General features: G+C 45.7%; 1 protein-coding gene across 1 annotated transcript; it reads right to left on the bottom strand.

Moving 5' to 3' along the window:
• Window positions 1-5847: 5847 nt before the first annotated feature.
• Window positions 5848-11723, bottom strand: LOC117853229 (uncharacterized). Its single transcript, XM_034735605.2, has 12 exons — window positions 11301-11723; window positions 10725-10928; window positions 10489-10634; window positions 10112-10377; window positions 9711-9799; window positions 8581-8728; window positions 8037-8476; window positions 7370-7884; window positions 7231-7291; window positions 6866-7138; window positions 6465-6726; window positions 5848-6353 (listed from the first exon to the last, which is right to left on the bottom strand). Exons 1-12 carry the CDS (start codon window positions 11700-11702, stop codon window positions 6004-6006), a joined length of 3156 nt encoding a protein of 1051 aa, XP_034591496.1. The 5' UTR covers window positions 11703-11723; the 3' UTR covers window positions 5848-6003.
• Between the last annotated feature and the right edge of the window lie 1888 nt (window positions 11724-13611).

The following is a 13611-nucleotide window of genomic DNA, read 5'->3' as shown; positions in this document are numbered from 1 at the left end:
TTGCTCTCTATTGACACCAGAGACATCCCAGTTCTTCAAACTCTTCTATTGTGGCTTCAAGGAGGATGACATAACTAGGTGCACATATGAACTTACTGATCAGCTGAATCCTGCCTTTCCAAAGACCAGCCATCGGAGTTACACACTGGCTTCCAAATCAGCTGTAGCTCCTTGCATTCTCCCAACTGGCTTTGCCAATGACCGATCCCACAAGCCTTCTTATGAATTCTATCACCCTTCAGTTTTTTTGTCAGATGAGATTTGGTCAAGTTCCAATCGGCCTGTTTTTCATTGACAAAGTAAAGGCAAGGGACATGGTCACCAGCAGTTTGGAATATGAAAGTTTGACTGCCTTGACTTCATCGGTGCCCTCATTTGACTTGCCGGATTGGGCTGGTACCGATGTATCATCTAAATCCTTTGATCAATGGTGGAATGAATGGAAGAGCCATTTGATGAACCGTGCAGTGGTGCATTATTGCAAAAGGCTCTATCCTGATTACACATCGTCCGATGGAGAGGTAATTTTTGTACCAATATGAAACGCTTTCAATCTTTTTTGAATAATATATATATATATATATATATATATATATATATTTTGCTAAAGATGATATCAACAGATATTGGCTATCTAAGGCGATGAGTTGTTCATCAGCTTTTACATACTGTCGGCTTTGACTTATTGCCTCTAAATTACAAACTAACAAACCAGCCGACATAAACGTTTGCATCTATATTTCCTCATCATCTATTGAACTTGTCTAGAACAAGAATCTTGCAGCATCGATGAACTCATCTTTTTCCTAGACTTTTCCAGATAGGCATCGTACTTTGTCAGATTCCTAGAAAGGAACATCGGCTGCAACAATAGTAGCAGTTTCATCGACTAGCACGATTTCCACCATATCTCCATCCCACTGAATTAGCAGCTGATGCATCATGGATGGAATACAACAATTTGCATGAATCCAATCTCATCCCAAAAGAAGATTATATGAATTTTTGCCATCGATGACAAAAAAGGTAGTAAGCAGAGTTTTGCTACGAATCATCAATTCGACGTTTAGGATCCCTTTAGTTTCTGACCTTTGCCCCTCAAAGTCTTTTAGGATCATGTTAGTCTTGATCAAATGTTCCGGAGTCTTCCCAAGCTTGCGGTAAGTAGCATATGGCATTATATTGACAATAGCACCACCATCAACCAGCAGCTTGGTCATTGGTCGACCATCAACATGACCCTTTAGGTACAAAGGCTTGAGGTGATGGTGTCTTTCCTCTTCTTGCTTCTCAAATACAGCTTGCTGAGCCGGTAGCACCAATTGGGCAACCTCCTCTTCATCGCTATGATAAATCCCAAATTCAGCATGTAAGATGAAAACCATATTAATTTCAGTCAGTACCTCTTTGCCTTTATCGGCTTGCTTGACACGCCACTTCTGGTTTTGTTCCTTGTAGCGTAGACATTGAACCCTTCTTCTCTAGGTCTTGGTCAAGCCTTCTGGACACCAACGCTCTCAAGGAATTAGCTTCTCCTACTACTTGATCTGTTCCCCCTAGGATTCATCAATAACAACGGATCTGCGTTTAAACCCGGCAACCTACCAAGGGGGAGTACCCGGGATAAACAAGGTGGGATCATGAACAAAAGTAGGTTGTAATTGTTGGTGTTTAAACCCAGCAACCTACCCAGGGGAGTACCCGGGATAGAGTTTTAGTTGATGGGTGTCGCCGAAATCAGAAATTCGATGGTGTACGTAGGCACGAAATTTAGATAGGTTCGGGCTGCTAGATCACATAATACCCTACGTCTTGTGTGTTATTTTCTTGTATTGGATTGAACTTGTTTTGAGGGGGTCCCTGCCTGCCCTTATATATCAGGGGAGCAAGGTTACAGGTTGGTTATCTTACAGGAATACTAGTCGGATTCGACTAACTGTTACGAGTAGTTTTCCGAGTCCTCGACTAGTCCCTGTCCTCCACGTAGACTACGCTGCAGGGCAGCGTAGTCTTCATGTCTGACACGTCTCGGTGCGCAGCCCTATATGCGGATCTGTCCAAACCCTCTGGTGGGCATATAGATGTATGTACAATAACCGAGTACGTTTTAGTCAAATGCAGCAGTCCCGAGTACCTTCACAGGCTTCATCCGACTAGTTTTTGGTGCTCTTTTGAGTACTCTGTTGAAGTTGAGCCTTCAAGTAACTCGAGTACTGCCATGCGGCTAGAATGTGCTCAAGCTTCATCCGACACTGTCTTCAATATCTATCCTTAAATTTATATATGGAAGTGCGATGAAAATCGCACTCCATATGGAGTAGCCCCCGAGCCTTAGGTTGAATCGAAGAATCAGGCTGAGGGCCAATCTGGATCTTGTCTTTTCCTTGAACTTTGAAAAAAACTTTCCTGCTAACAGGCATGTGGCACACAGCCCCCGAGCCGTTACCCAACTAGTTTCAGGAGATATAAGGGTTAACCAATAGTCACCGTGACCGTTTGCCAACAGTAACATTATGTCTTGTGAAAATTTCGGTAACTGACGGCCAGATGCAAATTTTGCGGGCAGGGGCAAAAACATCGGGCCATTACCTCTGTTTACTCCGCCTCTGTTATAAATATACGGGAGAAGTTACCTTTCCCATTTACTCTGCCATTTGCATCTGCTATTCGCCTTTGCTGAAAACCCTACCCTCGAGCATCGCTGCAATCCAATCTTAGATCGTTAACGCCGCTTCCCCCCTGTCGAGCCCCCGAGCATATGCGCGTGAAGAGGCCTACAACAATCGGATGGGGAAGAAAGCTGCTAGTGCCAAGGGTGCTGAGGGTTCCAAGAAGGGATCCAAAAAGGGGAAGGAGCCATAGCTGCCTCCACCCAAGTACGGGAAGACGAACCAGTCCACACCGCCGAATCATGCCTTGGCTTGGAAGAGGTCCACTTTGAAGGAGGAGGAGATCCAAGCCCTGGTGTCAGCGAAACTACTAAAGGACCAAGCAGTCGTAGGCTGGAGGTGTGCCTACAGTAATGCGTGGCCATTTGAGGCGCACCCTAACGAGACAGTAACTTTTGCGCACTTTGTTGAGCGGGGTTTTGTTGTCCCCTCATCTGATTTTCTTCGGGGTCTTCTACATTACTACAAACTTTCAAACCAAATGGCATCCTCCACATCTCTATCTTCATGCATTTGTGTGAGGCTTTCTTGGGGATTCAGCCCTACTTCCAGTTGTTCCGTAAGATATTCTGGGTGAAGCCGCATCCAAGAATGGAGCACACTGAAGTAGTCGGAGGCGCCGGCATTCAGATCCGGGAGAAAAGTAGTAGTCTGTATTTGGACTACCAAATGATCGAGTCACACTCCGGGTGGAAGGAGAGGTGATTCTACATTGAAGACCATGAACCGAAGCTGCCAAAGGTAATTGGCCACCGCCCGGAGTGGAACAATAGGTGGATTGATGAGCCAACATTCGGGAGCAGTCTCTAGGTACCCGAGCTTTTATCCAAGATCGCCCATCTGAAGGAGCAAGGACTGATAGGCATTGGAGTGGCCTTCAGTTTCCTGAAGAGGCGAATACAACCCCTGCAACTCCGCCACACATGGGGTTACGAGTACTCAGGCCTTAATGATCCGTCGAGGATGTCACCTGAGGAGATCTCCACCGACGAAGTGATGGCGAGGCTGAAACGCATGTTCAAGAACGCCAGTGAGATCCCCCAAATAGTCTCGGCATTCAACTCCTCCCACCCGCCAAGAGCAATAAGTACCCATGGACGTAGCCCCCGAGTACCTATTCGTTGTTGATCTTCTTGTTCCGACTGGTCTCCCTTCGTGCACGAGGATGTGCTCGTGTTCTTTTCACCCCCTCCTCCGCCTGACGCTGATGATATTGAAAGCGCGCCGCGGTTGTTTGGGCGGAATGTGGCTGTATTGGGGCCCACCCAGGAGGAGGAGGAGGAAGAAACCGAGTCCCTCAGCAGCTCAGATACTGATGCCGATGAGGATTTTGTTGTGCAGCATCGTGCCTCGGGCGAGGCCGAGGCATCCTCTGTCTCATCAAAGCGTCCTACGAAAGATGAGCTTGAGGCTAATTTGGCCCCACCGCTGAGGAAGAGATGAACAGTTGCCAAGGCGCACGCTTCGAGGAGTCTTCGCATCGTCGAGCACGCGCCTCCGCCGGTAATAACCTTCAAGGAAGGGCAAAACCCTGAGGTGCGAGTATGATTGTATATGTATGTTGATCTCATGGCTACTAATCAAGCCTTTGTTGTATTTGCAGGTAGTCGGTGATGTAGTCGAGGCGACGGAGGCGGCTGCTGGTGTCGTCTCGTCGGAAGTTCCAGCCCCCAAGGAGGTCGTTGAAGTCGGAGATAATCAAGAACTCCCCGTTGCTGAAGTTAACCCTGCCAGTACTGAAGTACCCGCGCAGGAAGAAGACAGGACTACCCTGGTTGGTGGTAGTCAGGAGGTACCTCCACGTGCCTCGCTAGGAGAGTCTGCCCCCACTGTCCAGCCGCTACGCTTGGTGGGGAAACCGTCGCCAAAACTGTGGTGATCCACAAGGTAAGCATTTTGTTGTTGTATGAGTACTAATTCTAAGTTAAGTACTTGGTTATCTTCTGTCACTGACACTTTGTGCTGTGCAGGACCTCTTCGGGCCTTAGCCTTTGTGCATCAGGTTCGAAGTCTGCAATCATGGCGCTAGCCACTCGGGTGAAGATCCAGCCCCCGTGCCTGCTATGGCCCGGCAGAAGAAAATCCGGCTTCGGTGTCAGAAACAAGGGTTGCATCATTTGTCGCTGCTTTGTTGCATGACGTACCCGACTCGATGAGTGATGCCGCTGAGCAAGCCCCCGAGCCTGATGTACCCGGATCTCTTCCTGAGGCAACTTCGGTGGAGAATCCGCCCCCATCTGAAATCTTGGACGCTATCCCTCTCAACGCTGCTGCTCCTGATGCCTCCGAGCTTTAAGCCACCCAAGCCCTTGAAGCTGTGGCTTTGGCAATCAGGACGTCTTCCGGGGCCGGCATGTCTTCTGGAGGCGAGATGGCGTTTTTTTCGTACTCTTATTTGACCTTGTTATTACCCAAGAACAAAGTATTACATGTCCAAGGCTACTATTCCACCACATTGTCCTCTTTTCATAATAGCCAAACAATTCAGGAAGTGATTCTGTTTCTCCTAAGAAACGTTTCTAGAGAGAATCTGGATCCAAAATGTTTCTTTGTGAATCTAGATCTCTACCAAACGCACCCTAAGGATTGCTATGTGCATTTTGAGAGTATCGGGACTATGGGCACTCGGGATAAGTTTAAGGATCGGGATGATAGCTCAAGACAAGTTTATGGACCCTTTTGTATATTTTGAGAGTATCAAGACCAAGATGAGAACTCAGGACAAGTTTAAAGACTGCCGGTGAAATTTACTCTATTATAATCATGCCACATGTTGCCTTTAGGAAACAATAACTTGTTAAATACTTCATTTAGTGTACAAACATACCTCTCCAAGGTTTACTGAAAGGTACTAACTATGCATGCAAATGAGCAAGAAAATGTCGTTTGAATAGGGAAAAAGCGACGAAGATCACATGAACCTTCCTGCACTATGGATTGGTTAAAGCTTAACCTGAATGCCGTAGTTTTCACTTCATTTAGAGATGTGGGTCGTCCTAAGATTTATAAGTTGGATAAGGATGTTTGGGACAATGGTTTTTTTAATATCCTGCCGTGTTTCTCTTTATAAAGCAAGGAAAACTTGAAATTCCAAGAGTGAAAAGTAATCCAGCCCTCTTCTCTGGAAAACTTTGTAAAGTTAAGATAACCATAGATATGTAGTGCCTAATAGCTCAAATAATGAAAATGTCAATTGCATAATTATATGGTGATTACTAGCACAAGTCACAATGTCATACATAATGAGATTACAATACATCACCACCCTACTAGAAATAGCCACTGCTGGGTTCTTCCGGTCAAGAACCGAAGCTTCGGCTCCTGAGACAACCATCTACGACGATTCCTCGCAGGAATCCTCGTCACTCGTCACATCAGACTGGTCGTCCGATTCATCGCTGGAAGCAGCAACGGGAGCAGGCTTCGCTGACATCTTGCTCAAAGCGGCAGTCTTGCTTGCTCTCTGGGAACGTGTAGCTGTCATGCTGGGAGTGGTTGGAACCCTGCTCACCGATGCTGCAGGCAAGTTAACTTCACCATCCGTGTCACTTTCATCGCTAGAGGATGGTGCCCGTCTTGCCCTTCTCCTGGAGGGAGCCGGAGGCCGGACTGACCGTGCTGCTGGTGTTGGAGGCACTGCTTGATTGGTGTCCAACTTGAAGCTGCCATCTAATCCTAGTTTCTCTGTGGAACAACAAAAATAAGGTGTCAGGTGAACAATTAGAAATGCAAGCTTATGAAAATGTGAAGTTGCATCGACATGGTATGTAGGTTCTTATTATTCATCAGACTTACTGAATATGGCCTCGGCTTCATCTTTTGGCAATTCTTCATCTGGGGAGGCATCAAGCGATCTAAGCCGTGCTGCCATTTGAGCTAGCTCCTTCATGAGCTCCTTATCAGAAGCCACTGAAGCAGCCAATGAATTAACCAGGCCTCTCATGCACTTGATGGCCTTCTGTTCTGATTGCCGAAATCTTAGAAGCACAGCAACCTTGCACAATGCCAAAGCATATGCTTTCCCAGCTGCGGTCTTCTTATCTGGGCAACTGGCTACCTAGAACATTCCCAGCATTTGTTGTCAGTTTTTCTCTAAAACTTTTTTGACATAACTTTTAAACAAAGCTGTGAGAATGTTTAGCTCAGTGTCCTGCAATAGTAGAAAAATGTTTTTGTTTCTAGATTTTTAACCATACCTCTGCTGCTATACGGATAGCAAGCCCTTCCTCGCCGACGTCAAAATTGCTTGAAACATCAGCTGAACGTGAAGCACTTTCAGGACTCTTAGAAGCTTGGTCCGTACTTTCTGTTGAGAGTAATTGGGTTTGCACCATTTGCACCATAAAACGAGAAGCTTGGACTGCAAGTTTCCGCTTCTTTGAAATAACATGCGAACTACCCCCAGAATTACCATATAAACCAGGCCACATGGCCTTCATGGCTGGTACAAAAGCACTGGAGACAGAACTCTGAAAAGGAAGTTTCAGTCAGTAAATTTAATCTGGGATTAAGTTACATAAAATAGTTTCAGGCTGATGTATTGTACGATTTATCAACTTGCCTTGTGTTTGTCTGAAAGTGCAGGATAGTGCTGAAAGAACACAGACAGACATTGTTTCAACCTGGACCGAAAAATATACACGTGAGAATAAGCATCAAACAAATGCCTTGAAACAACAGAGGACAAATGAGCAACCAACCTTTCAAGTTCTTTAGTTTCCTCCGAGAAATACAATCTAATGAGTTGAGATAAAATAACAGTATGCAGATCAGAAGGTATGCTTGGAAAATTCTCACTAAGAAGAAGAATTTTAGCAAAACCTTCACCTAGTATGGTTGGGACATTATCATGGTTATCACCCTCGAGGCTGAATTCCCAGTCATCTTTATGGAAACCAGAAAATAGAATGTCAAGAACGCTAATGTTTAGATCATCACCATCCATATCAGAAAGATCAACTTGAGCGAACTGAGACTTTTCATAGCTAGGATCTGGCAATTCAATTCCAATGGCCCGATCTATTTCTTGTGGACCATGCCAAGTTACAAGATCAATCAAGGCCTTGCATGCCATGGCACTAACCAGGTCAGGTCCATTGATGAAAGATAAGCGCAGCTGCTTCACCAACTCTGCATTAGGTCTACTCTCTAACAATCCGAGAAGACAAAGGCATCTTAAAGTGGCCCTTTGTACATCAACATGATTTTGCTTTGCCTGCAAGAGACAAGATCAACGACAGAAACTTCAAACATTCATCTCAATGCAATAGCCTTAAGAGCAAATGTACTATATACAAGAGTTGAATAATATTAGAATGTAAGGGAGCATCTGGTATACGCAGAGGACTGTAGAGCAGTTGGACTTACAGCAGGAATCAACAAAGAGTGAAGCAGTTCTGAAGGATCAATTGCCGTAACCTGCAGATTCCGTAGGGTAGAAGTATTCTCAAGAAGAAGACCTGTCACAGCAAGACAATGCATCCACTGCATGAAGTCTGCTGTTCTCTCCCTGCAAGGTCTAGCCAGCTCTTCAACAACAGTGGAAACCACCATTTCAAATTCACCGACAGAAGAATGAACCTTTTTGGCCAACTCTGCCACTGCTTTTGCCCACTCTTTGTCTCCTCCAAGACTCACACCGTCTCCAATTGCAATCTGGTTCCCATCATCATCAACTTCATGTTCAAGAGGCCTGACCAGAAGCTCATGCAGAAAAGAACTGGCAATCTTTCGGTTCATTGTATCAGAAAACTCCAGCATTTCACCAAGCAACAATAGTTGCCTTGATGCAAACTGATAATTTGGTCCTGAGATGGGCCAAGTAAGCAATAGAATTAGCCAGTACATACAAAGAATGCTTGACTTCTATCTTATCTAGTGAAAAAGTCAGCCCACAATAACTCTTGCTTACCAGCAGAAAGGTGTGCTTTTACCAAATCAACATAATCAGTAATTGTGCTAGGAAGGATATTGTCTAGAAGATCATTCTTATCAGAAGCCTCAGAAGCATATACTGCTGCTTCTGCACCTGTAGTTGTTGCAGCCTCTGAGCCTTTGACCTGCACAAAAAATACTGATGTAACAAATAAAGTAGTGGTGTTTATTTTAACTTTAAAGAATAGTATTGGCACCCCAGGAATAAGCCAATATCAATAGCAAAAAAAGCTTCCATAATTTCGATAGATCCTATGAAAAATTACCAGAATACATCTTTCCATGCCTGCTCAAGATTACATCCAACAATCCTATCAGGTGGATAACCATAAAAAAGGCATGGTCAGCTGGCTGGAAAGGAGGGGGAGGATGAACCTTTAGGTGAAAGGAGATACTGAGATATACTGGGAGCCTGGGAGGAACCGAGGAAGAACCTTTAGGGACAAAATACTAATTCTAATGGAGAGACAAATAACATGACTCAGGTATGTGAATCAAACAGTGAAATAGCTTTGCAATAGTATATAGATATGAATATCAAAAGCAAAAGCCTGATAATGGGTTTCAAAAGAAGAAAAAAAGAGAGAAGATTTTGGCTTCCTTTTTTTGTGTACATGCTTTTCGCCAGCATTCACCCAAGCATCTTCTTGTTAAATCACTCAGTCTGAAATCATGTATATAATGGATGCCTAACAATAAAATCCTAGAGGCAATTCACTTCAGCAAGAAAGTAATCAACTCACATTGTTCAGCTTTTGCACCTAATCAGCTGCTACTGTTGTGAAATAGCACTAGTTATGAAATATCACAACATGTTGGGCAAACTTAACATAAGATCAATGATATTTCCACATGATCGTTTCTTCTACTCATGTCCACTAAAATAAGTAACTTCTTTGCTATGCCAAGCATCCTAGAGATAATTAGTGCTGCCACACTTTGGCATACAAAATTGTCGCAAAATGGAAGGTCAAATTCAGCAAAAGAAAAGTTATACTTCGTGTTTATCAACATTGAACAGTAGGCAACAATGCTATGTTAATGATCTGACTCTTCTGGCAATTCCATAAAAATGCTGCATAGTAAGCAGAGATAGTCTGGTGTCACCTGAGCTTCAGCTTGCAAATGCTTGCACATTATTTTCCAGTAAAGAGCAACCTCAGCATCCATGAGTTGAATATTGGAAAGTTGTTCTTCTGAAAAATGTTATCAGGATGCCAATATCAACCAAGCAGAAAAAGGAGGAATAGCCAGAGATAACTTGATTTGTTTAGTATTTCCAAACCACGAAAATTAAGAAAACACAGTAATTGCATGGACTTGTCGTTCAGGTTTGTTTATTTCATTGGAGTTAATTGCTTTATCCTTTGTCAGCAATTCATATTTCACACTGAACATAAGTTGATCAACAAATTCTGCAAAAAGATCAATTGGAGAGTAGGAGATAGGCTGGGAGGAAGATTAGGGAGAAATAGAGTTAAAGGGCTTGTTCTTTCGTTCAGATTTACCTTCATTCTCACCATTTGCAGTGAAGTACTGCCTAATACTCTGCCCATCTTGCACTCGCAAAGCACCCTCTTTCAGAAGCACTGCCATCACAGATTCCCCGACCGATTCGTATGTCTCAACATCAAGAAACCTGAGAAGGGCAATTGCATCTCCTCCACAGTACTTAACAAGCCACTCATCCTTCAGCATCTTCAGGCACCCATTGTTTACTGAAGCAGACCTATCAGAGAGGCCCCTGTGAAGGAGAGTAGTCCTTTGCTTGATGCTGAAACCAATACAAAAAACCATAAATTCACTCACACAGTAAAAATGTGAATTTCATACATAGTTTCATAAGCATTAGTCTGATCCACTCCAAATGTACATGACTACTCACCTAAGGCTCTGCAGAGGAAATTTAGTTGACAGCACAGAATATGCTGCTCTTCTAACTGATTCACTAACGTCAAGTGTTGATTCAATAACACTCTCCAATGTAGCATTTGATGGTGGAAGAGACAATACAATTGTCTTTCTGACCTCCTTAAAAAATGAAACAACACCACAATCAGATGCAACAAGAACAAATCCAATATTAATAACTGGGAAGTTGTTAAGAATGAACTAACATACAGCATTTTGTTCATTGTCTAGGGTCTCCAGAAAGAGATCAACAATTCCACCATCCTCTCCATCACCCGCAAAACGGGATAATGCACGCACAGCAAAGGAACGAATCGCAGGGATTTTATCCTGAACCCGAACCTTCATGCCATCAATCACTTCATCCCAAATCTCATCGCTTACTTCAGCATCATCTGGTAACCGCATTATAATCTGCAAGAAGAAAGTATTCACAGTCTGGGACAACTTAACACCATACGAATGAAGCACTGGTCAAGTTAAAGACATCTTTGTAGCTAGATCAGAATTTTACTTTCAAGATGCAGGCTGAATAAATCAAAGGATTAGCTACAAGGGAAACATCCAGATTAGCAATTTCTTGGAGCATATTGCACAAGAGAGCTGAACCTAACTCAATTAAAGCAGAGCACAATTAAACACAACAGCAACCCCGCTTTGAGCGTCTAAACAACTATATAGCGTACTAAAGGAAACTAATTTTCACTAATATAAGTTCTCCCATCTCTAGTGAGAAAAAAAAAACGAAAATGGAGACAAAGTTTCAGCTAATTTTCCTTAGCTCACCTCGGAGATGATTTGACATGCGCGTAAGCGCGCGGGGCGATGCGCGGCCGCGGACGCGACGATGAGGAATCGAAGGAACCCCTCGAGGAACCCGTCCCCGCCACCGTCGGCCGCAGAGGCGGACGCCGACGCGAAGGCGGCAACGAAGCGGGCGGCGCGGTCGGATCCCTCGAATCGGCGGGCGATGTCGAAGAGAGGCGTGATGGCGACGCAGAAGGCGGGGAGGAAGCGGCCGCCGCCGCCCCCGGAGGAGGCGCGGAGCGCGGCGAGCTCCCGCACCTTCCGCTGGGGCACGGCGTGGGAGGCGCGGCAATCGTCCAGCACCCGGGCGACCTCGCGCGCGAGGCGGGCGGACTCTCCGGCGCCGGCGCCAGCGCCAGCGACGGCCGCGGCGGGCGCCATGGGTGCGGGGAAGGAGACGGGGGGGGGGGGGGGGGGGGGGGGGGGTGCGGCGGTTTGGGCGTTGGGACTTGGAAGGGGGCGAATTTGAATCGTGGAGAGGGAAACGGGAAAAAATTGGAGCGGATCAGTGCGATGGCGCAGCACTGACCTAGGAGGGACGCGGTCACACCACGCGGTGGTCGTTCTGGGCTGGCAAAAGGGTTTGCTTTATGGCCCCTTCCTGGGCCAGAACGGGCCCCGTGTCTCGCTAGTTTGAGCCTTTTTCTTGCCGCGGCTGTTGTGGGCTGGGCTGGAAAGGGCGTTGCTTCCTGGGCCTGTGATGGGTCACCACTCAGAACAAGCATCGAGTCCTCGTCCAGACCAAACCACGATATGGAAGGAAGGCAGGGCCGTGCCATACTGCCATCCGGACCGCCGGGCGTGGAGATGGACGCGGCGGATGGCCCTTGCGAAGAAGAGGAGAACGGAGGCACACGTGAGGTAAGAACCGGCCGGTGGAATCCTAACTGTATCACCGCACGAGATGCATCTGCCGCCGTCGGCGCTGGTTGGAAAGAACGCGCCGCCGCATCACGGACCTACAAGTGAGCCGAAGAAATCGCACGGCCAAGAACCGCTGCCTCGCGCCACTGGGGGAGGAGAGGCGGACGACGGCGTCGACTACATCAGCAGACTCCCTGACGAAATCCTCGGCGAGATCATCTCCCTCCTCCCCACCAAGGACGGCGCCGGCACCAAAGCCCTTGCCTCACGGTGGCGCCGTCTCTGGCTCTCCGCGCCGCTCAACCTCGATCTCAGTAACGTCGGTGTCTACGAGGAGGCACTATCCAGCTTGATATCTTGGATCCTTGGTGTGCACCCTGGTCCGGGCCGGCGCTTCTCCATCCCTGTGAAAGACCTCCAATACTGTCCAGCAACAGTTGACACCTGGCTCCGATCCTCAGCTCTCGACAACCTGCAGGAGCTCGAATTTGAAGTTCTGAGCCACGGCCATCGCTGCCGGCCTCGGCATTCTTACGCACTCGCAGGGGCTGTGCACTAAGCAGGTTCGTTTTTGATCCAGGATAAACGGCCACCACCAATAGCCACATCCGACGGGAGTTTTAGTCCCGGTCAGTAATATCAATCGGGACTAAAGAATCCCCTTTAGTCACGGTTATAATAGCTAGGATGGATGAGGGAATTTGGTGGGATGTTTAGTCTCGGTTGTAAAAACCAACCAAAGACCTCTCATTTAGTCCCGGTTGGTAACACTAACCAGGACTAAATAAGTGGCCTTTAACACCCACCCTATAAAAATCTCCTGAGCCCAAACCACTTATCAGACCGAGAGCTCGGGCTCCTTCTCCATGGCGAGCAAGCAAGCTTAGGGAAGTGCTGCCCGATTTTTCTCCTCATTTCTTAGGATTTCACTCATCCAAAGTGTTGTAAAGGTTAGCTATTTCATCCTCCCTTCATTTATTGTTATTATACTTTGTTTTATGCTTTAAAGGTAGAGAAAAATAAGTTCTTTAAAATGAAGGAGAACGGAGAGGATTTTTTATTTATACATGTTTTTGAGCTAAAATTTGATGGATAACTTGCTTGTTATATATGATTCGTATTAGATAAAGAACTTGATCAATATTAGGTATGGAAAAAAATAAAGTAAATATGTTTTTAATATTTAGTCCTTGCAATAAAATTGAGGTAAATAAATTATAGGTGCAATAAATAGAATTTTGTCATTGCTATAGTTTTTTGGATAGTCTGCGTGTTAAATTAGAGTGACATGAAAATTGCACCGATCAACTTAATGAATTGTGGAACGTGACAACAAATATACACTAAAGACTACAGACGCTCCATAGTGGACTTCACAGAGTTAACAATCCTAAAATAATGGTAAAATAGAAGAACTTCGAGTCCA

The sequence above is a fragment of the Setaria viridis genome, chromosome 4, assembly GCF_005286985.2.
Source record: "Setaria viridis chromosome 4, Setaria_viridis_v4.0, whole genome shotgun sequence".
Lineage (NCBI taxonomy): Eukaryota > Viridiplantae > Streptophyta > Magnoliopsida > Poales > Poaceae > Setaria > Setaria viridis.
Note: the sequence above shows the minus strand (reverse complement) of the source record. Positions and strands in the feature narration are given on the sequence as shown.